Source organism: Rhopalosiphum padi, chromosome 2 (genome assembly GCF_020882245.1).
Source record: "Rhopalosiphum padi isolate XX-2018 chromosome 2, ASM2088224v1, whole genome shotgun sequence".
NCBI lineage: Eukaryota > Metazoa > Arthropoda > Insecta > Hemiptera > Aphididae > Rhopalosiphum > Rhopalosiphum padi.
In genome coordinates, this window is record NC_083598.1 from 92,383,223 (window position 1) to 92,409,915 (window position 26,693).

Below are 26,693 nucleotides of genomic sequence, written 5' to 3' on the forward strand. Positions count from 1 at the left end.
GACATTTTGTAATATCTGTTTATAACTGAAACGAATTTATATCTGTCAAAATAACTTTATTAAACTAATCCTATTTAAACTGTTGCTAAGTGATGATGAGTAATATTTCTACATAAACTATCATATTATTAAACTGTTTTTGAATTAAAATTCGATTCTGTTGAATGGAGTTGAAATCCACGAATCGCAATAATGTTTCTACTTCGTAAAATTAAACTTTGAAATACTTACATAGAATCATAGAAATGGGGTTTAAATATGTTTTTAAATTTGTTTGTATACTCGTAGTTAATTTTTTTTTTAACGAAAATAACAGATTATAAAAGACGATTACGGCTAGGAGGTGTATTTGATTTATTTCAACAGTAAGTTAACGTGCTTACAAAAATAAATTAACGAACAGAAAACATTAAAATTGTGTTTTAGTCATATAAACGTTTTAAATAATTCTATTAGAAATGCATATAAATAGAGTGTGCCATTAGTATGGAAAAACATTTTCTTGTTCACTAAAATATGGTACCTACTGCAAATATAATTTTTATACGTGTAGAATAATGTATATATTTTCAATTTTGTATTATATACAATAGTACAGTGTTTGTTCTTAATTAAGTTGTATTTATTGTTAAAATACTGCATTGATACATAAATGAACTATAAATATTATTTAATCAATTTAAACTACGCTTACTTATATTTAATAATATTGAATCATAATACTTCTATTTTGGTTTGAAACGATTATGTTTTTAACAATAACAGTATTGTGTCATTTTAGGTTCGATTATTGTTACAATTTGTATTTTACGAAAGCAATAGTATGTTTATGATATTGAAAAAAACGGCGTTGTTATTGTACTGATTGTTATAATTTATTATCATGGACGCTCATGTTTTCAGTTTTTGTATAGCTAGTAGACGATGGCTGCTTTAAACGATAATAATTGGTGTGAAATACAAATTCATTTATTATTCATTATTATTATTATTAATAATAATCATTATATAGTTACGACAATTAATAGCGGTCATTAGTTCTACATAATATTATATTTTACTTAACTTGACTAACAAATTAGTAAATATTAAATGGAAACTTAGGAGTACTAAACTATTGTATTTGTTGTTAAATGTATTTTTTTAACATTTTCTAGTCGGCAGTCAGGTCTGATTATTCCTTAGAGATTTTCCTATATATTGTGTCCTTCTTTTTTTTTTTTGTATTGAACCTGAATACTGTCAGTAGGTGTTTACTGTCAAGGCTATTCCACACGAGGCACAATCTGTGGTTGACTTTACATGTGTCCATGTGTAAGATGGGTACGGCCGATTCTCAGTTGCTTTATTATTATTTATATTTTTCTTGTTGTTCTTTGCCTTAAAAATCCCAAAATACAAATATATTTTGTTTTATTTCTCATACATTTTTACCAAAATGTTGGTTTAACTAATGATTTTTCCAGATATAAGAGTATAGATAATTTTAAGAGTTATTTAAGCTTTGAAATGTAGTATATTTAAATTAGATGACTTCGAACACTGTTATTTTTTTTGCGTGTTGATTGGCTGAGTCGTTTCTTTCTATTTTGTAATGTCTTGGTGTCCAAATAGGCTGGACATTCTTATTTTGGGTTTGTAAGTGTACAATTGTTTTAATTATATACTTACAATTAAGTAGTATTATATTATTAATATATTTTAAATTTTAGTTAATTTCTGTGTATTATATCTTACCATACACCTGATATTTTATTTGTACATAATATACAAGTGCAATAATAAGGTATTTATATTATTACCTTTAAATTGAGTGTGCTAATTTATCACAACACTATAATATATGTTTTGATATAATGATTGTAATTGTTTATATTTAAACATTTTGCTAACTATATGTACTATACTGTTGTGTACGTTTTTAAGCAGAATACGTGCAAATTAAATTACTATATTATTTTATTTTAAAGTTAAGGCATAACTAGGTAACTAGATTTTCTGACTATGTATTGAACTCTATGTTCAATATTTAAACCATGATTATATAATTAATAACCAGCGTGGTTAACGATTTTTATAACTTTTCTTGTATTTTCATATTAATACGTTAAATGTATTTGAGTAAGTAGTTTAGTAGTTATTATACATTATTCTATATCGTATATAGTAGATAAAAATCTGATTATTTTCAAGATCACAATTACTTTTTTTTTAATTAGGTATTCAACAACATTTATATACTTCCTGGAGATTAATATGTATCATACTAAAATTAAAATAATACTATTTTGTGTATCATGTAAGCTATGATATAAAAAGAAATAAGAGTTTTCTTCCCAATTTATCTTAGAAATAACCTACCTATCTATTTTCACTGTGTTTTGAACTTCTACCCTCATTATTTTAACCACTAATGTTTTAATTATTTTATAAAAGTTTATAAATGTTATAATTTAAACTTCATCATACAAAATTAATTACATTTGATATTTGAAACAAAATGTTAAATACATATTAATTGCATTTTCCAATACGTGAACTTACAAAATTTAAAGACATTTTTAAACAGTTATATAATATATATATTTATTTAATGTAATGTGTTTAGTTTATTTAAAAAAAAAAAAACCAAAATATTTAAACATAAATAAAACGAATTATTAAAAATGCAATACCTTTTTATTGAAAATAATTTAAATAATTTAATTGCTCGTCCTAATTTTACTGTACTTTAAAGTTGAAATGAATTTTTAATTATATTCAAGTGCTATTAAATATGATTAAAAATCTAAATAAACAGCAGTTTATAAGAAACTGTAATGTTGTTTGAAGAAATTTATTACGATATTTGTTATCCAGGGAAGGTTTTTTATTTCTTACAAATAAGTTTTCTATGGCTGGAGTTGTACAACTTGTCCCAGAGGTTTTTATCAATTAAAAACACGTTAGGCTTGTAAATCTAGAATAATTAATAATATTTTTATAGAATGTAATAAATATTATAAAACTTATATAATTGTAATGTTAATCCAACACCAGACAACGTTGTGTAAAATAATACCTATAAATTAAACAATAAATTTATAACCAACCAATTGTAGTTGTCAAACAAATACACGCGTGAAACACAAATATAGATATGCAGTAAATCAAATTCATTTCAATTGTAACATTTTCCTTTATTGGTTATAATATAAGGAATATATTTAAATTTATGACGGACGATTTATAATGTAATATTATTACATTCGGCGGTAATTATAATGTATTATTAATAATTAATATCCTGAAACGGACCATTGTGTTAATATCTCCGAATGTCAACAAATATCGAAAAATTTATTTTTTTTTTCTATTGTTTTATAATGATTAATGATATTATTTACAATTGTCAATTAACTAATATGTTATATTAACTATTATTTTTGGAATTATTTAACAAATTTATTTTTAAATTGTGTGAAAACTCAACAAACTAAATAATTTATTTCTTATATCATACTGTAAGTAAAATATTTTCCTTTTTTTAATGATTGTAAATGTTTTTTTATGTTAAATCAAAGAACCTCCATAAAGCATACTAGAAAAAAACGAATTTGATCGTATGACCTTTGTAACTTCTTATAGAAAATTTAAATTGCGCCACCGTTATTCTATCATATTTAATACATATATTATTATTCATTGATTATATTTATTTGCAATATTAATTTAATATGTATGGTACCTACTCGAATCATTGGCTGAAACTCACAACGCAGTGAAAATAAATACAATTACAATAATTGTTGAGTACCAATAAATTAGTAACCATTGAAAATGTGTCAACAATTTTAATGACTTAAACTAATAACGGGGCAACAATTTTTATCTAATAACAATAATGCAATTAACTATGCAGTTAGTTTCAACAAATTACACTATAATAATAATAATAATAATATTGTACGATGAAACTATAATAACTATACATGAGCATAACACGTTAGGGTTACTTTTTTATAGTTATGTGTTATGAGTAATTTTTCAGATACCTATATAATATTCAGGACGACATAATAATTATTTTACTATGAATAGGTATTCTATAAATAATAAATGAACAGCAAATTTAAATAGTGCACGAACAACGTTTTATCGAGTTCAAAGTTATTAAGGTTAATAATAATAATAGTAGTAGTAGTATGTGCCTATAAGTTATATTGTTTTGGAACAAATTAAATTAAATTTGTGTAGTATATATCATATATTATAACAATAACCAAAAATTAATGTAGTGTAAAATTATGCGACGTCTGCCCTCCAACACCCACTATTCACTAAACCCGATTCCATCCCATACAAACGTATAACATTGTAAACGAGTCTATTTCTATTGGAACACTGCATAATATAAACACATATAGGGTGATTTTATAACAGTAAATACTTTTTATATCGACAATACTTAAGTTTTTAAAAATATTTTTTTTTCGTAAATTAAATTTATAAAAATAGATCTGAAAAAATATATTTTTAAAAATAAATTAAAATTTTAAAAAGAATATTTGTCTGTGTATTTTAATAGTTTAATATTTAATACAGATATAACAAACTGTTAACTATAGTTTATAATTTACAACTTCAATACGTATATATCTATGAATAGAGTGCGACTAAATGTATAATAATATATTTTTTCAAAAATGTTGTTTTGTAACAAATTAAAACTATCTAAAAAAAAATATTTCCAAAAACACTATACGCTTTTCGAGATAAATTTCGTTTAATATATAATATACAGTGATTATTTTTATCGCTACCTGTTAAGTAATTTTTTTGATCGCTTTAAATTTTGCTGCAAGTATATTTGTTTTATAGTTTGAAGTTATTAAAACACTATAGTTTTGAGAAAAAAAATTGCATTTACTTTTTTCGTTGTTATGATTTTTATTTTTTACACAAAAAAAGCATGTTTTACCTTAACGCTGTAGTAAATTTTTCTGAGGTTTTAATTGCTCAAAAATCGTATATCATACCAGTTAATTAGTGATAACAATACGATCTCGATTACATATATATAAGCGCTAAAGTAGGTAAGATTTATTTTTTAACAAAACATAAATTTACCTAAAAAATGACTGTTCACGGTACAGTTATAGAACTTCAACAGTATTATTATATATCGATATCTCTATAGTATATGAAGTAACACGACCCTAGCGGTCAGGGCACAATATTTTTTCTTGTCGATAGTAATCTCGTTTATGATGGGGCTTATCGACACGATGGGATTAATCGACTATTTAATATTATGTACCGTTTCCTCCAATTTCCGATAATCACCGTTTGATACGACATAATATAAGTTTGTAAATTCTTTCTATTATAAATGAACAGTAGATGTGATGAAGAGGTTAATAATATTATTGTTATTGCATATTAAAATGAATCGGTGGCGTGTGAGTAACTGAAGATATGTCAATTTAACAGTTTTTTTACAGAAAAAAAAATGTTTTAAATAGTTTGAATCAAAATTATTTTTTAAATTTTAAATGACCTATGAAAAATTCACTATATTTATAGTCATGTACTATACTCAATGTAATTTTCCTTATGATAATATTGATTTTGACTTATACTATTTTTTGTTTTATACTTGATTTTTCTGAGCTTATATCTAATTCTAAGGAAAATCTATGCTATATTTATAATAATGATGATGAATCTTTTAGAATCGTTACGCGCAATCCTACTCATATTCATTAAGTTTTGGTGTATAATAAATTTACTATTATTTGAATTTGTTTTTATTTATTTCCTTGACAGGAGCCTGGAACAGTCAATGTTTACCAAGGCAAATGAACTACAAGAGGACATTAGCATCAAGAAATTTGAATTTCGTACCGCACAAATGCACCTAGCAGCCGTCAAGTCACAGGTAAGAATTCAAAAAGATATTTTTTTTAATAGCAATTTTTTTTCTGATAAATATTATTAAGATTTTTATGGTATAAATCTTTCGCCGTGTTGATGTATATTTGTATGTTTATTTATGTAGATTTATATAGTTTAATAGTTATATATTATGTATAATATATAATAATTATTGAAATGTTTGTTTTTATATTACTCGTCACATGACAGCCTACACCTTAGGTCAAATTGTATATTAAAATAAGTAGAGTCAATAATTTGTGTAAACGTATTATATATCAAACTTTCCATTTCGAGTACAATTATTTAATACAGCGTTTTTCATAGTGAAACAGCACTGTAGAGAGAATACATTTGACAGATATAAAATTTCCTGAATATGTTGTACTTACCTTTATTTTTCTGTTTTATATAGTACGCAATTCACATACTTTTTAGAATTTTTACTGTATTTTTTAAGAACCAGCAATATCATATTTTAAAATAATCACATTTTAAAGAGAGAATTTTGAGAATTTTATGATGGGATACAATTTAGATTTTTAAATGAAAACCACCATTTTATTAATAATTGTTATTTATATGATTTTTTTTTAAATGTTGTTGTATATCAAAATTTAACCTTTTCCCTACCAAGCACTTTTAAATTATTCACCACTGACAGGCCAAGCAATATTTTTTTGGGGAATTTTCACTTTTTTTTTATTCTATTTAATGAATCCCCTGAATTAATAATTATCAGCAAAAAAATTTTTTAATTGACCAGCCAGGGTTTCTCAACATTTATTGTTACTCCGGTAATTAATAACGCATATATTATAAATTACAAAAATACTGATAACAACATTTTGGTAACCATGGGATATTTTAAAATATTAAAATGAATGTAACTTCTTTGGTAAGAATGTTACCATGTTTTTTTTTACATAGTTTAATTCGTCTTTGAAAATACTACAAATTAGCAGTTATCATTTTTTCTATCAGATTATCTGATAACAATATAAACGAGTGAACGCACATATGCGTCAATGGCCTATCAATGTAGTTTGTCATTGACGCACGTATGCGAAAAAGAATAAGAAATATAAGAATAGTTTCTAAGTTATTAAACTTTAAAAATTAAGAATAAAAGGTTTAGAAAATATTTTGTCTATAATTATTTAAACATTAAAAGTTTTTATATTAATGTACCTATCACAATTTTATAATTTCTTAAAAATATCCTATAGTACTAGATTAAGTAATACATCTATTAAAAAATTTTATAAGCCATTATTAAGGACCATAATCCATCTTAATACATAAAGTTTAATAACTCAGAAACTAATCACTCGTATTTCGATTTAGATACTTCGACGTTTCAAAAACATCATCTGATTAATAATTTACAGTAAAACAAAGTGGTCCTCATTTGAAAAAAAAATAAGTACCACTACAAAATACTAGGTACTAAATTTCCTAAATTGTATAAAACATCTCAAGTATTTGAAAATATATTTTTCAACTATACATATAAATTCAATACATTAGAATTTAATAATTACATTATTATAGATGGCATACCTATAATCATCTTATATAATAAACTTAAATGTTTTATATGCATTTTAGTCCATTTTACAGCAACACCAAAGCAGACTATATGTTATATGTATTAGTGTGCTTATTAAATATTATATATCAATGACGAGTGGTATAGTTATTTTAACTGTCCAGTGTAGTTTTTCAGAAGGGAGGGGTAGGCGTTGGCTGCTCAGGATTTCTTTTCCAATACATATTTTGTCGGCAATTAATAATTATATTATTTAACTGAGCATACGATGTTCACTGTGGGAATATTAATTTAATTGTACATTCGTCGTATATTTCAATAAAACTATGTTTAAGTATTATCATCTTTAATGTAGACAAATTAATAACTCAGAAACTACACTTTAAAATATTGATTTAGATACATCATAATATTCAAAAAATCTTTCATTTAATAATTTATACTTTATAGTTTCATGTGGTTGATCTTATATGAAAAAAAAAAAAAAATTGGATCACTATAAAATACGTCTTATACTTTTATGTATATACAAAATTAAAATAATTTAAAATCTATAGTCCTTAAATATACATATTACATATAAATTAAAAAAATTAGAATTTGATTAAATTCATTATTAAAGGAAAAAATGGTGGTGAACATGCTTGGCGAATCATTCAGTATAAATATAAAGTTTTAAAATTTTCAGTTTGTGTTAACTAGCTATTTAAATAAAAAAAAAACAGTAATGGATAATACAATTGTATGAATGATATAGATGTGTATAATAAGTACATAGTCTACAGCGATTGTATTATTATATAATAGTTGTTAAAGTTTTTTACGGTACAGGATTTTTCCTTGTTAGATGAATTACATTTGATCAAATTTCAGAAAAGATTTTATCAAGTTACCATAAACGGTGATGGTTTCCATTACCTGACTATTAGTTTAACATATTTGTAGTGAGGCATTTGGTCCTTTCGGATCTGGGATTTGATCATATAATTTCTACAACATGATATCCATAGCAACACATTTTTTGGAGAACATTCCCCCACCTATCAATCTTAACCGAATCATCAAGCCATGTTTCCCCTACAACTTATCGCATTATCGCATTTCGTATATTTTTTATTATGTGGGTTGTAAAAATATATCGATAATAAATTACCAACAAATTGAATATATTTACAAGACACAGTATAATAATTGGAAACCTAGTTTAAATGCAATTATTAAAGCAACCTGACGTTATGACCATGGTTACGTCGTGGTCTTTGAAAGCTCCATGACCAAAAATGTTAATGTGACAACGTGGATAATATTTTCGGGAATTCCATAATATGGTACTGAGAGGTAGGACAAGTGAGTGCCAATCATGTGACGACCGTAGTGACGATGATGATGTTGAGACGGGTGTGTTTAATTTCCATCATAATTTTTAATTCATCAACAATTAATTATATTGACATAAATATTATAAATTTGTCAACCGTATGCTTCATTAATTTTACACCACACTTGGCGTCTACTTATATTAAACGTTATACATATCTAATTTTCAATTATTTTTTCTCAGTGGAGTGTAAATATACATTTTAATTAACCCCGTCCTCGTCGTAATAGCTCCAGAACACAAGTAAATAGATACCTAATAATTTTAACATATATTTTATTTTAATGATATACATATGGACATTATAAAAGTATAATATCATAAGCCTTCTTTCAACTCAATCGAAATATGAGTAGATATTTAAGATCTTTGTGTGATCGATACCTACATTACACGTATTAATATTTATAATGAAGTTTTATAAATATTACATATTTTAGTAAATTTATTTCGAATTTCTATCAAGTATTTATTTTGATATTATTTAGTATTTAAAGTTTAAATTTGCTAAGAAATGGATTAACATTTGACAGAGTATATCTGCAGTGCCATTAATTCACTCGTCTTAACTCTTAATATTATTTATTTATTTTTGTAATCTGTATTTATATTCTAAAAAAACTATTGAAATATATTATAAGATGAGATTGATCTATTTCAATGACAGTAAATTTACTTTTCCAGTATATTTAATTAATTGAAACAAATCATGGGGATTGTTGATAGGAGGCGATTACGTTTTTTTAGATTTTTCAATGTAGATCTAGTTAGAGTTTCACTATATTCAAGAGTGCCTTTTTACTAGGCTAAGTACATTGCCATAAATATAGTTTTTTTATTTTGTAGAATAATAGAAGTCACTATACTCGTACATGGTGATATATGTAATGTTTGGCGGTAAATTTTATAAAAAATATGATACAGAAAATGTCTAATATCGCTGGCGACTATTTTTATAATTATTTCGATCTCGATATAACAAAATACATTAAATCTGTATGTGAATACAAAATATTAAATCATACATCATTTTAATAATTATTTATGGTACTTATAAAAAATAAAAATAATAATCAATTACTTATATCTTTTCTCTTTTTTTACAAGATATTATTTTTATATCGTGATTTATGTCTAAACGCACATGCAAATACATATAACGATAAAAATAAAAGATGAACAAATTATAGTACGGAAATCGTCCAATTATATTTATAAGGAACTCTTACTGTAGCAATACTGTATAATATATAAATATGATATTATTGTACAACAATTCGGCAGTTTTCAAATTATATAAATTCATATTATACTAAAAATACAGTTAGCTAAGAAACAAAATTATAACTTTTATGTTTGAAATGGTGGTTATAGCTTTAAATTGCAAGGTATTAAAAATTGTCAATTTTTGGAAAGAACGAGTTCCAAAAGCAACGGATTCCTGGAACGAATTTCTTTTTAAATAACGGCTCGTTGAATGAATTTCTTTTTATAAAAAAAAAACGAATTTTTTTTTCAAAGAAAAATGTTTAGTTCCTTTCTTTTTTCAATTTACACAGATATTTAAATAATTGGAACTAAAAAATATTTTTAAAAGTTCATTTAGAAGTTATGAAAGTATTTTAGAGTACAATGTGTTCTTGTCGAGAGATTTGTTTCTAATAAATCCAATGATTTTAATACAATGACCGTTAAATGTTGCAGACTAGGTGATGAACTATTTGAGAAATTAGTTCTTTTAAAACAGAACAAAATTACTTTATAGTCTATTATTATATAATATTAATTAATATTGTTTAAAAATAATTAATAAATGAAAAAAAAAACAATAGTCAATAATCAATATTATATATACTTTTACTAAAATAACTAAATAGTAAATTATAAAATAATAAACTTGTGGGTATATATTAAATTTGAAAAGTGATCTTAAAAATAAGTAACTATTACAACGCTAATTCATTAATTTTGTTATTATAGGTATATAAATATTTTTTTAATTTAATCAGTATTACTATTTCTATAAAATATAAATGTATATATTATAAAAAAAAAACATTGATGATTAAAATATAAGAATTTTTATTTTATTTGGAACTAAAAAAGAAGACGACAAGGAACGACAAAAGAACGAATTCTTTTTTTTAAAGGAACAAGGAACAGAATGAATCCCTTTTTATAAGAAACTTGTTAAACACTGAAAATTGAACCGGTTGTAATATTACGTAGATTATATTATAAGTTATAATTTATAAACTTTTAGGTATTATATTATAATGCAATAATAAATTACGTATGCCATAGTACGCAACTATTATACTATTACTATATGTCTATATACCATTCTCGCGCACGTATAGTATTTATTTTTAATAAAATATTCAAAAACGTTTTACATTTAATTTCGGTGCCCTCAGACACGGATGACGAACACAACATTATTATAACGTTTATATTTGATATTGTGTAAACTTGAACGTGTGTAATTATATAATATAACTATATGTTGGATTATTTACTTAAGGCATATAATATTATGTGCATTAACGCGAGTAAATAGCTGAATAAGGAAATGTTACATGTTACACATTATAGGGAAAAAAAAATTTAAATTAAAAAAGGGGTTTTTTTTACATAATATACTTTGGTACTATAGATACATAGTATACACCTTTATATTATTTAATTGACATGGTGATCCTCATTATAATCGTATGTTCCTATGTACATAATATTATAATGTATAAGTGTGATAGTGACAGACGTATATTATACGTATGTATATAGTGCCGAATGGGTAAGCGTGTAAGTAGTAAATACTTATTACCTATATTTTACCATCAAACATAATATATAATGAAAATTATCGTTAGTTGAGGAAATATGTAATATAATATTTTAATAGTGTGACAAGCATTCGTTATTTCACATAGTAAGACGTATGTATATAATATTTAAATACGGGGTGATCCATTTGACGTAAGACACTTATTATATTTTCAAAAAATAGTAACGTTTAAAAATATTTATTTTACATAGGTAATTTTTAGTCGTTTCAAAACATAATTTTTGAAAAAAAAATTATATTTTTAATATTTTTTAAACTTTTTACTTTTTTGAATGATTACAATATTCAGTGTATACATTTTTAATTTATTATTTCAAAGTAAAATATTATTTGGAGTATTTTGATTTATATAAAAGTTATATATAGGATAAGCAGTTTATTAGTTATAACGTTTTTTTTTAATATATATTATTTATTTATATTTAATTTAATTTAATTTACAGTATATTATATTAAAATTTGAAATTAGTACATTTTATAACATAAGGTATTATAAGTTATGTGTATTTAAAATTTCGATAAGTGAAAAGTAGATCTAAACATTGTATTTTTGCAGGGTTTCTCTGTATCGGTCTATTCTCCTTATAAACTATTTAAATTTTTATAACTTATAATTTATACTATTCGTCTAAAATTTAATTTTTATTGACCGAAGTACTTCAAAAATTATTTTTTGGAATAGGGAATTAAAATTATATTTTGTTATTAACAAGTAAAAAAAATTACAAAATGATGATAAAACATTTTTACGACTTAAAATTGTATGATAAAATAATTTCAAAAAATTTATTAGTTTTTGAAATAATGAGTGTCTTACGTTAAATGAATCACTTGGTATACATAACAAATATATAGGTTATTCATTATTATTGTAGGTATGGAATGTACGATAATTGGTACGCCTGGCCTGCAATTACGACAAAAAGCCAAAAGTCACCACACTTGAACTCTTTGAGAAATTGGACAATAATTTTTATTACATTCATACGATAAAATATGTTATGATATTATTATTTTTACACTTATTAACCCAGTTTTTCACAGGTACACGTGCAACGACTGTAATTTTTTTACACCGCAATCCGTATCCATACCTATTATAGTAGGTAGATACATTACTTAACACGTTGAGTGCCGCGGTCGACGGATAGTCGACAACAGTGGCGTTGCCTCTGGGCTCTGAGGCCGCTGTCGATGGGTAGTCGACAATTTGTATAAGCATCTTTATGGTCTTATAATTTACTCGGTTATCAGAGCAATTCTTCTATTTTAATACGTGGTTATTCAGTGAAATGTCTACTTTTAAACGGTGTATTCGCATTTAATTTTCGTTTATTTTTAGCAAAGTTATGGTTATTTTTCCTAGGAAATAATCGTTAGCGACGACGTCGCCGCGGCTATTGTTCATATTTATAGCTAATTATATCTATATTTATATTATATCTATACATTATTCTTATAATATACAGTTATATAGCTATTAATGTTACTATTTTACTTTTAATTAAACGAAAATAATGAAAGAACTTCTATAATAATATTATTTCGTGTTATTCGTAAATCTATTATTCATTGCTACAGGTATAAGATATTTGTACATTTTATTATTGGATATTAATCATTCAGATACTAAATAATAATAACAAGTATATATGTAGCGAAAAAACCACCACATTGCACTGGAGAACGACGTCAACACGCAGACGACGGATGCCATTGCGGGACCGATTAGGCGCGGTTACTCGGGCAATGCGCGCTAAATTTTCGAGGCACTCAACGTGTTAATATTATTATAATAAGTTAACAAAATAATATATGTATAGTGTCTCTAGAGGATTTACCCATTACAATATCCACTGAAATAGACTCAAAGGGACAACGACTACAAGCAGTTCATAATTTAATTTAATATTTTTGTAAAAATGTTAAAAAATAATTTTTTATTTAATTATTTTCAAAAATTCTAAGATTACCAATTTGTAGTTTATTTTTCTGAACATTTTGATATTTCAGTATTTTAATTTCATTAGCTTCTTAATTTTGAATATATCATTTTTTTAGTTCTGAGATTATTGTTATCTGTTGCATTATTTGGGCGCGAGCCCGCGGGCCAAATGATTGATAACACTGGCACTCACATTAATTCACAATTTTTCTCGAAATTAGAAAAAAATATTAAAAATTATGAGGTAAATGAAAATAAAATGTTGAAAGTTAAAATTTTCAGAAAAATAAACTACAATAATATGCATATCTTCGATTTTTTTGAAATAATTAAATAAAAAATAATTTTTTTAACTTTTTTACCAAAACATTAAATTAAGTTAAAATATGAAATACTTATAGTCCCTGTAAAAAATAAAATTATGATATATTCAATTTTTATGATATTTTCAAAGGGATACGCGATTAAGGATACCACGGAATACCATACCCTGTATATATATGTATATAGATGCAACTTGTTTGCGAACATTTTTATTTTTCATCTGAAAAATCAGAACTCTTTTGGGCACACGGTAATATTAAATGTACCTATAAATAGTTTGCGAACACGATAATAATTGTAGTTTACCTGTCTATACCAAACTGGGCACTGATAATCATCGATAAAGAGCACGGAAATATTATTAAATTCCTTACGAATAATACATCTCAAGAACATACAGTATGCATATATATAGTGACTTTAACCTATATTTACTGTACATGGATTTATAAATTAGTATAAATAATTTTAAATTTACTAAGTATCGTGTTTTTAAAAATTATGATTTTTATTTTCGTTTTCCTAAGTTAGGTAATCCTAAGTCTGTAATTCCTAAATCTATCAAAGTATATTTTGCAACCCAAAAAATTGTGGTTCATAGCTCCGCTCATCTAAATTTTATAAATTTTTATAACTAATTAACTATAAGTTTTTAATTTGTTTTAACTGTGTATTTATCAACAGTTTCAGAAAAATATTTTACTTAATAATATGAAATTAAAAATGTATGTTGTCGCTTAAAAAGTTAAATAATTTAAAAATCATACTTTTTTTTTTTACAAAATATGGTTTTTCAATGAATTTAAACTATACAAATGTATATTTTCTAAAACATTAGTTATTAATATTTTTCAGAATAGTTTGTGTTTACTTGTACCTACAAGTATTACCACTCTGTCTATAGTAGCTACTAGCTATACCGATACCAGTTATTTCTATGATATTTTTCCATGTGCTACAATTGCATTATATTAACACTATTAATCGCATTTTACGAATGGGGTAGATATCTGGAACTAAAATTGTGAAAAATCGATTTTCAAAAATAAGTACATAATTGGAAAAAAAATAGACTAGTTGCACACATTAACGTAAAAGCTTAGAATTAAATGTGTAATTTATTGAATTTACATTTGTGCCTTATAGCAATTTATATTTTTGTAGTATAATATAATTTCTTGGGTATAAATAAACTGGTATGTAATAGGTATTAATTTTTTTTAATTTAAATATGCGTGTACGATATACATTTTAGCCATTAAAACTACCATGGGCATATACATAATTAATGGTTTTTTCAACTGATATACGTGGTTGAAAATAAAAATAAACATTAAATTATTGCGTGCAACAAAAATCGCATTAGTCGTTCATAATGAACCTGTCGTAAAATATCTTTATTTTAAATAACCATTAGATGCGTAATTGTGTACAATTCGTTAGTGTGGAATGATAGTCCGTTTCTAATGTATTTTTCCACCATAGGTTCGATATTATTACTATTATTAAGTGTTGTACAATTTAACCATATCTACAAGTGAACTGTGCGGAGTTATGGAGAGGGTAGGTTATTGATTTGTGTATTTACGTTAAGAGATATAAGTTGTCATCAATCAGTTAGCGGTTAAAATATTTTCAGAGACTATTAGAATGGACTTGAAAAAATGGTAAACTAATTGAGTATTCATGCGAATAAACGTCAACGACCGCTGTAGAGTAGTAGTGCTGTACATATTATTATTATACACCAAACGTGCAAATCAGGTCAAATAATAAAAGTAGGAAATAAATTAAATCGTCAGACACTCGATATATTATACGCGTAGTAGCAAGTCAACGGACAGTAATCAATTATTATTTATATGTGTTGTTTATAATATGCACTTAATGGAGCCTCTGAAAATGTATTGAAAGTTTTATTAAATCATAAAAAATAATGTATGTATTGTACCTAATATTAAAAGTTATCATGATCAATTGTAAACTATAAACAGTATAAACGTTGCATTCTAAACACTACTGCGTCTATTTTGGTTAAAGAACTGCGCCGAGTATTTTTTCGGTTCACTTCAAATTCTTTTTAAACAAATATTGTGCTTTCCTAACTTTTCAAAACATTTATAACGATCAATATTTTCCGAAATTTTGTACAAAAAGTATCCCTCTCTCTTTCTTTCTATCTCGCTGAATTGGTTACGATTGCAAGAATTCCGCATTGTTTGTGCGAAAAAAGTTTTAAAAAAAAAAAGTATAGATACTGATCAATGTTTTGAGTTTTTCGTCTAGTGCAAGCGTTTGAACGTTTAAAAAGTGACACACTGTTGTGCTCATTCTCCATTATTGTAGTAACAATATTGTAACGTCTCGAAGTCTTTATTTTTCATGTATAGATAATGTATATTCACGGTGAATGACTATAAAAAAGAGAGTTGTCGATAAGTATGAGAATATTCTTTTGTCTTATCGAACGATAAAAATAGTTTTTTTTGTTTTTATAGCTGCTGAATGAGTTTTAAGAACGTTTTGATATTAACAATTTTTTTGATTTAATTACTTTATCGCAGAGATTTAATCATCTCGAATTAAAATATACCTTTTTTAATATTTCTGTATTCTTCCACAATGTTTTGTACATACCGTATGTTTAGTTAACGTTTTTAACACAATCGTAGGTCAATAAACCGATACATCTAAAATATAAATAGTATTTAAGAATTAATTTTGTTAGAAGTCGTAAGAATGAGCATTTATTTTGATTGTGTTGGTCAGCTGTATGTTTATTTAATGGTGTATATAATTATTTTTAATATTATAAATAGGTACATTTAATATTGCTTAACGAGAGTTATTACTTATTATATTATTATAATCGTATTGTTTATGTTTGTGATTATTTGATTTATCGTTCGCCTATACAACTAAAAGTCGTAATAATAATTTTACCAATTTATATTATGATCATTATTATTATTTGAAGATTTTAAACGAAATAGGGAATACGATTGTAATACTCTTATTGACTGCGCTGTTTATTATGTAAAGGAATTACAGTAATCTATTTATACATAAACGTTTTCTTGAAATACTATATTAATTTTAAATAAAATACGCTAGAGCTCTCACAGCGTAAAGACATTAACGTCTATTGCTTACATTCCTCCACCCCGTACACAGTAATATATAATAGTCATAATAATAACACAACAATTCATATTTAATGGAAAAAAATAGTTTTCGTGTGACTGTTTCTAAATCATTTATTCGCTATAGGTTAACTAGACACATACACTTACAGATCTAAGTATATGATGTATATTATGTATTTATATGAGAATCCTAGTGTGGAGGGGAAAAAATGTTTACGTAACGGTCGTAATTTAACGCGTTACGTACGCGGGAGGAAATGAAAACGTTTTATCTAAATAATAATAATATTATCTAAGACGACGTGTAAACACTTATTTCCAGAAATAAAACGTATTCGGATAAGCATTACAACATTTCCGTTCTATCTACGTAATCTATTTAAAACATTTACAATAATACGGTACATACTATTATATAAATCTATTTGTATAATTATAATGGAATACAATTATTCTCCGTACCTACAGTAATCGCGACGGGGCAAACACATTTTAAAATATTTATATTTTATTTCCAATTGATAATAATATCAAATATATTATAATATAATATAGTCTATTCTAAATAATAACAGGCTTCGGCAGATAACTTGTGCGCATGGGCGTGGCTTAACAACACAGCAGACATACAGATAGGTCAAACGGGTGTTTACTGGACGTAAACTGGTCGCCGCCGAAGCTTGTTCTTATTTTTAATGACTATAATATGTTAGTATTGTTCCTTTTTAGTAGGTACTACTTTCAGGTATGCATATATACGTCAATCGGTAATGTTTAAAACGTGTGAATTTCATTTGAATTTGGAAACGAGTCCTCGGAGAACTGATACTAAATATACTAAGTTAGTACTTGATTTGAAAGTTTTATTTTAAATTTTTTATGAAAGTATGGTTACGATTTCTAGACTCACATATAATATTTGAAATAGTATTTTGTGTGCACACACGAATCTCTACATACACACAGACAACATTAAATATAGTATACAGTGGGTATAATCGCTATACAACAATTTGTTTATATTAACGCGCCCTTTTTCCTGTTTGCAAAGCATTTCGTTTACATGATTTGAAGTGGTTTTTAACGTATTATTTAATAACGAACGATATTTTATTTAGCCGTGACTGGTGGTGAACTTTTACGAATCACAATTAAATACAATTTATAATTTAACGGCAGTTTGTTTTAAATTATCTGCGATCAATACTGTATATTATCATATACATTTTCGTTTAATCTACGAAATAAAATAGAGTAAATTTATATGATAAAACCAGTACTTGATTAATAAAAAATCAGAGGTACTTATAATAATTAAACATGATAAATCGTCATAGAAATATGTATATATATATATATATTATACACTATTAGACGTTATTGTATCGGTTTTGTGTCTGCACGATAGAGCAGGCCAATCAATGTGCCATTAACTTTCCATAAGTCTATTGGTCTGTTATACATCGTGTTTACCGCATAATATTATTATATTTTATTTACAATGGTTACGACGATGTATATATACATAGCGTATGATATGACGGTCAGTCATTCGGTGTCGGTCGCAGTGGTCGGAACTCTAACAGTCCGTTGAGCACCGTACTACTATACCCTTCAGTCGTCTTAAGTTTCGGTGCAGGAGTCTCATACTCACCGTTGTTAAGGTAAGAACAATATATTATAGATTTTTTATTGTTATTATTCTAATTTACAAGGTATCTATTTTTATTATAACTTTTATGACTTTATGTATCAATAATATTTCATGTAAAAGTCAATTGCAATGCGTGGTGGAATAAATATTATGCTGAAGTATTTCCCCCCACTGCAGGGCCTTCAGATCATTGATGTAACGTCTGCATAATAAATTATTTCGTATTAATTTAGTTTTAATTTTAATTTAAAATGTTGTTAATACATTATGTTAGTATTTTATTATTTTATTATCAATTTTTCCCCTTAAAAAAAAACGTTTTAATAGCCCTACACTTTGCTATTTGAGTAAATTCAGTAACGGTTTTAAACAGTTTAATAACACTTCGAACAAAAATTGGAATAAATAATTTTTAGCCTAAGTTTTTAAATTATTTTCAATATCCGTTATTAATTTTCTTTTGTAACGAATACATTAAATAATAAATTCTAAACAAAATTAAAATATATTAATAAAGCGATAGGAAAATCAGCCAATACAAAAAACAAGTTATTTCCTATACCAGCTAAATAATATGTAATAATATATTTCAATGTTAGTGTATATATAATATTATATAGCCGCTAGGTAAATTACATCCATTGGCCGGCACGCTGAATTGGCAATTTCGATACACAGACGTGTAGGTGACATTAGAACGGTATCTCGCGTTGTTACATATTGATATATCGCAGTAAATTAATTAACATTCGAATACTTTGTGACTATAATATTATGTGCTTGTCAATCCTATATTCCTATGCGTGGCTTCTTTTTAACTAGATACTTACTATTATGGTTATCAGAAAACGATGGCATATCTGTGGATTTTAAACTTTTCGATCCAACAACATCTGTATTAGTTATACTATACTAAAACGTTAAAAATGAATCTATTATCCAGTTAAAATATTAGAACCATAATTGCAATGCTGAATGTATTGTAAACAGTACATAAATTAGTAGGAAGGTAAAAATTAAAATAAATTAAATTAAATTATTAATTTAATAAACTGAATCCTACTCTATTTGTTTTGTATCTACTGACAAAAAACAAAATAAAGTATTTTTATTTATTACAAATTATTATTACTTTGTTTTTATACTGTATGTGTTTTTTTTTTTGAGGGGAGAAGTTATAAATATGTCACATAAAAAAAATACCATGTAGAACTACCACTGCACACAATATATACAGTTATTATCGCAATGTTTACAACTTGTAATATCTATATACATATGATTTATTTATATGCGTATGTATAATATTATATATCTACTAAGTTCATCACAGTACTTAACATTTTAGTGTTCGGTTATACCTACGTAAATATTTATTCATGACAAATGATTATTATCATTTTGTTAGAAAGAGTCTTTAATAGAAATTTGAGATAGTCTCCTGTAATCTAAGATACATGATATACGTATCTTCGTTTTGAAAATAATTATTGTCATCTTTGTGTTTTCTACTACGATTAGACGCTGGCATAAAAAAATGATTGTCAATCTTAGTTATCATGTGAGCAATATTTTAAAAAGTAAAAATGTATACGAAAGTCAAATACACGTATATACTCATAATAACATGATAATATATGTAAGTCATGCTCAAATTTAGTATTTTTTTAAATGTTCATTTTTAATTTACCACGACACATAAACAATTTGACATTATCTATACTATGATACGGAATGATTGAATCTCTTACTTTTTACTTTTTACACTCATCTGTAAGTCTAATTCAGGATCAGACCAATCAAAATTGTACTGTGCCTCGTTGTGTATAAAACATATGTAGCGTAGAAAATAATTCTTCATCACATTCAAATGATGAGTGGGAACTATAGTAGGTACTTTTTTTTTGACACATCTAAATTCTTCTTTTGGAGTTTCATCAGTAGTCTATGCAACATAAAATATAATATATAAACGAATGTATATACATGTATATAACTATATACATTATATATATATATATATATATACAGTATTTTGGTGGTGTACGTGGTCAAAAAAGGTTTCGCGTTAATCGAGTCGTTCACGTGCCTTGCGTACTATACCCCTGAGGAATAAAATTTCAACCACTCCGGTTCAAACTCTTGTTATTTATGAGTTTTGACTGATTATTATTATTGTAGAATTCTAATATATAGACAACTTTTATCATTACACCACTAACCAGGGACGAACGCACGCATTTATAATAATTAATCACGAACGTGATATAATTATAATATATTATATAATATTACATATTTTCATCTTAATTACATCAAACTGGTAGAAAAATAGCAGCAAAAGTAATTTCCAATGAATAAAAACATAGTTGTTGATGCAATAGAGAAAATTATCAGACTGCAACAAACAAAATTAATAGTAATCCATTACAAAAAAAAAAAACTAATTATGTAAAAATTAAAAATTAGTGTTTTACAGAAAAATATATTTTTATTACAGTCAATTTAGATATAATATTATATGTCGTATGGTTTAAATAAAAAAAAATCACTTTATTAAGATCAATATACCTCTAAAAATGTAAATGATTTTTACATTTAAATAATATTAGTACTGTTCTGATTTCTGTCTGTTTCTTTCTCAATCATAGATTAATATGTTAATTAATCTTCCTCCTACTAAGTGTTACTAATGGGTGACTTCTTAATCCCGATTTACCAGCTATTAGAACCTTCTTCTCATATACGTATTGTGCTCCTTGTATAGATTGTACATTTCTTGTGACAATAATAATTTTAAAAAAATTAGTTAATTTTATATTTATAAAAATGTGTTTATTGTTTTAAAATGTTTATTCGCAGAAGTCTAATATATGATGTTTAAAATCATTTGAACTCAATTTGGTTGAGGATTTTTTTTTTTAAGTATATTTTCTTTGCCGATATTTGATAATTAATAGAACGTGTGGATTTTATTTTATTTTAGTTCATGACAACAACAACAACAACAACAACAATAATAATAATAATAATATAATAACGAAAAGTTGTGATTGGTAGCTGGTGTATACTGTGTTAGTACTTAGTTTTCTAATGTAATAAAATATGTCTCGTTTAAAACGGCGTCCATGTCACCGACGGTTGTAGTGATTTAGAAAATTGAGTGAACCTATATTATCAAACTATTATAGTGTTGGTCAAAGTAACAATTTTCAAACTCTTGGTGCCTGAAAGAAAAGGCGATAATATAATAATAATAACGATTTTCGCACACCTATAACAGCGCAATATTCATTTTAATTTAAAGCTTTAGTCGAAAATACCGGGCGATAACGCAACGTTTCCATTATTATTCATCAAAATATTACAGTAGTTACAAATAAAATAAAATGAATAACATTATATAATAGTATTATTTGCAATACGTGTAATTTAATCTAAAAGTTGACACTTTTATTTGTCTTAAATCTTGAATTAAATCCCGGTATTCGCGTAATTACTCATATGGAAGTATAAAATATCGGACAATGATGCTACTACAGTAACGTTAGAGCTCACAATATTCCAGATGACCGGAAAAAAGACTCGGACTACCGGTAAAACGATGTTCTTAAGACGACTCTAAAACAAATATATCATACTATTGATTTATGCGCTTTACACTTAAAGCTCATAAATAAGATATTATAATATATGTGTATTTTAAAAGTATAATATTATACTGTCATATATAATCTGGCTGCGAATCGTTTCTAAATATTTTGTAGAATTTGTATTTGTCCAGTGTGAGAGTTTTTTTTCCGTTCCGTTTGATGAAATACGATACGCTTTATATATAATATATTGTTATTGCTGTTAAAAGTTTTAAGAATGCTATATTGTATATAGTTGTAAATCGATGATAAAAACTTAAAATAAAAGTCGTTTTCATCAAGAACTCTAAATTTTTATTCGCGTCTGTCTGTAAAAAATTAGCTTGGGGGATAGTAAAAGAAAGAAAAAATAAATAAAATTGCTGAAATAAAAATACCGAACAAATAAAGAAATGTTATTATTGATTTTACTTAAAATAATGATAGTATCACAAAAATTACAAAAAATATTCTTTCAATGTACCTATCTATATTACGTTGTTATTATAAATGTTATGGAATGATCTATTATTATTTATTACTTATTAGCTACGTATTACATTTGATACTAATGATGCCTATATGTATAATATATAATATATTATACTAAATTAAAAAAAAAATTATCTAAAATTTCGTTTTTTTTTTTTGATTAAACCTAGTAGTTATTAATAAAAAAAATATTATTAACCTAAAATTTTAATTTTATTGCTTAGAAACGAATTTTTTTTAAAAATATTTATACATAAGATAATTTTATTTCTCGTGGTGAAATTAGAATATGGGATATCATTAAAATTAAATACTACATATAATATCATTATGATAAACAAAATTCAGATAGGTCATTTTTTTTTTATAAGATCTTAGTGCAATATCTTAATAATCTTAATAATATAAAGTATAATAAACCTTAAAGGACATTTTTTTTACAAAACACATTAAAATTATCTGAACGTTGATGTAACCATAAACAACTCATCCTATATTATTATTTATTACGGTACCAATTTAAATGGTTGATATATTATTATTTTTATGTATTTAAATAATAACGTGTATCAGAATATGTCATGTACGTTCGTATGTCGTGGATTTTGGACATCACCCATGTAAGAATATATTGTATTATTATTATTATTTGGTTACCGGTATTTTTTCCGAAAATCTAAAAACCCGAAACTTTTTTTTCGAACACCTTTTATCCAAATCGACATTAAAAACGATAAATTATAATGCATATGGTATAAAAAATAAAAATGAATTAATAAAATTAATATCATAATAATTCATAGTAAATTCTGTAGTGTTATCATTAAATATTTTAAAATCGATAAATTATAATGCATACCTATCTACTATAGCTCCTAGTTATAACAACATTATTAAATTTTTAAAATCTTTTATTTCGGAAATAATAATCGTCGGGAAAAAAGGTTTCGGGTTTTCGAATTTTCGGATAAAATACCAATCGGGAAAAAGTTCTTTCGGGAAAAACGGCGGTACCTTATTAGTTTATTATTATTTACATGTCTGTATAATCATTAAATTTAACGCTGGACTTAGAATATTATATTTCAACACGGAAAATATATTTCTAGATGTTCAAATTACCTATTTCAGACCATCACTGTTTTGATTCATCAAAAATAATCATTGGTGAATGTGTTTTTGGTAATTTTATTTGAACAATAGGAAATACCGAGTATCTAATTAATTAAGATATGTATAACCACTATAGTCTATAACAAATGCATTTCATATAAATACGCTTTCATTTAAAATTACTATATTATAATTTTAATATAATATATACACGATATAGGTACCTAAGCGTTGTATTGTGAAAAATGCATCAAACGTTTTCAGGATTATTTATTAATTGGTTTGTTTAAAAAAAAATATAGTTTAGATGTCGAAATCAGTTTTCACTTTTTATTCAGTCATTCGATGTGATCCAGTCTTTAAATGTTCTACAAATATTTATTGAAAATTCAAAATTATTAAGACTATTAAACATTTGTACATTAATAATTCCTAACGAAGACGTGCATTACAATCTAAGCGTGCTGAAGATATTTATTATAACGTATGTATATGTACACATTGTAAGGTCAAATCGAAAGTTATTATCACAGAATTACTGTGATCGAGTTTTTGATTAATGGTGCTCACGTATATTAAAAACGTAGCATACTTATAATTTTATATATACAATATAAAACAAATACGTTGCGATATGAACTCGGGCGTTTTTAATTATTATTGTTGCGCTTATGCGCTTATTTGTAAAAATCGATGTATATAATAATATATATATATATATTTATATTATATTTTTATATAATAAGCGATTCTGTATATATAATAATATTATTATTATTTTGTAACGTGAAAAAAAATATACCTCTACGACTTCTCTAATTATAATAGCATATATTATGCTTGGCATAATAAATATTTGTTAGCACGCAACGTTGTAATACACACAATTGCTATTTTATACGTCGTCAATCAATATCAATGAACTATATAATATTATTTACATAAACCTACTACCTAGCTAGGTATATATAATGTGTATTGGGCGTGCGCCGTGTACCTAAATATAATATTACCTGTGTGTGTGTGTGTGGTGTATTCAACGTTCGATCCTTATTTAACCAACGTCGGCTTAGAAAAAAATATGGTATATTATGCTTTAATACCGTTTGGTTTGAACTGAACGCGAGAAAGGCGGTTTAGTTAATTCGATGGATTTCCCTTAATATCCGAACCCACGAACATAATTATTTGAGAGGTTCATATAAATGTGGTGAACTCGCGTTGATTATAATAATAATATTATATAAATGCATAATCTCTGTAGAGTTTTACCATCGGTTTATGTATTAAAATTATTTCACGTGTGACGATAAGAACAGTATATTAATTGTATCGTATCGCGCCAACTGTGATAGGTATAGTAAATATAATACAATGTAAATGCTTTATACTTTACGCTTATTCGCCCCATTTCCCAGGCTTGTATACAGTGTAAGGGTATAAAAAATGTTCAGAAAATGAAAAAAATATACATATAAATTGAGGTATGAAGTTTAAACTAATACAGTGAGCTTGACGTGCAAGCTGAACTGCATGTGACGTGTATCGAAGATGAACTAGAAATAATGGAGGACGATATTGTGAGTCATACTGTAACAAAACACCAATCTATTCAAGAATCGGTGACGAAAAATGCTTCGAGAGGACATATTATCAGGTACGTCTAAAGTTTACATGAATTAGTTAGTCACATAACATCAGACATAAGTTACGTGAAGTCTGATGTCATTATATATTTTACCATTTTACGATACGCACATAATAATATTAGAAATCGAATTTTTCAACATCCTTTTTTTGAAAATTATTTTCTCAACTTGAATATTTTTTTTTAAGTTATAACGATGATGAAATCTCAATTCAATGTTTTACGTTTAGAGAAATGTACATTTAATCTGTACTTTGTAAATTATGTATATTATAATTTATTATTAATTTTTTTTTGTTTTGTTTAAATTAACATTTTGTTTCTTTATCAATTTTTTTAACTGTGATTTTTAATTATTGTCATTGTAAATAAGTTACTTAATTTTTTAAACATTTCAGGTTTTTATTTGAAATGTATGATATTAAAATTCTTTAATTTTTCATATTTTCTGGGATCTGGGGAAAGAACCTTTTTTTCAGTTATATTTTTTGGTAATTTTCAGGTATTTTAATAATATACAATTAATACAAGTTACTTATGTCTGTTTCAGTAGAACTGGATTTTACCTACATATAAATACGTTATTATTATTGTGAATGATGAAAAATTTACTTTAATTAAAAATGTATATGCTTATATATATATATATGCGTTAGAAGTTGGGGATGGAAGCATCTACTTGAAAAATGTCATCCTACATAGGATAAGAATAAAGAGTTGAGCATTAATTCTTTTGGAATATATAATAGAGATAAGACTCTAATAAGACTGTTATTATAGTTATCATATTATACTGGGCATGCATCTTTATATACCTTTATATTGTACCTATATATACGTATATATGCGTATATACCGTTTGTAGTAATTTAAGACAGCGTGCGATTAAAATTAGGATTGAAAACTATTTACTATGTGAATATTATATAATAATAAATACATATTATTATTACATCTGACCTACCCATCTGTTAGATAAAATGCGATTTAATGTGACGTGTTGAAAAAGAAAGAAATAATAGTAATATTATGTTTTTGATTGTAG

The 26,693-nt window shown here is 25.3% G+C and overlaps 1 protein-coding gene across 14 annotated transcripts in view; it reads left to right on the top strand.

Moving 5' to 3' along the window:
• Window positions 1–26,693, top strand: part of LOC132921992 (uncharacterized) — a 302,827-nt gene that overhangs the window by 163,739 nt on the left and 112,395 nt on the right. For all 14 annotated transcript variants that reach the window (XM_060985267.1, XM_060985266.1, XM_060985268.1 and 11 more), the window contains exon 10: window positions 5,809–5,920. In XM_060985267.1, the coding sequence (XP_060841250.1) occupies window positions 5,809–5,920 (112 nt within the window). The remainder of the gene's footprint in view (window positions 1–5,808; window positions 5,921–26,693) is intronic.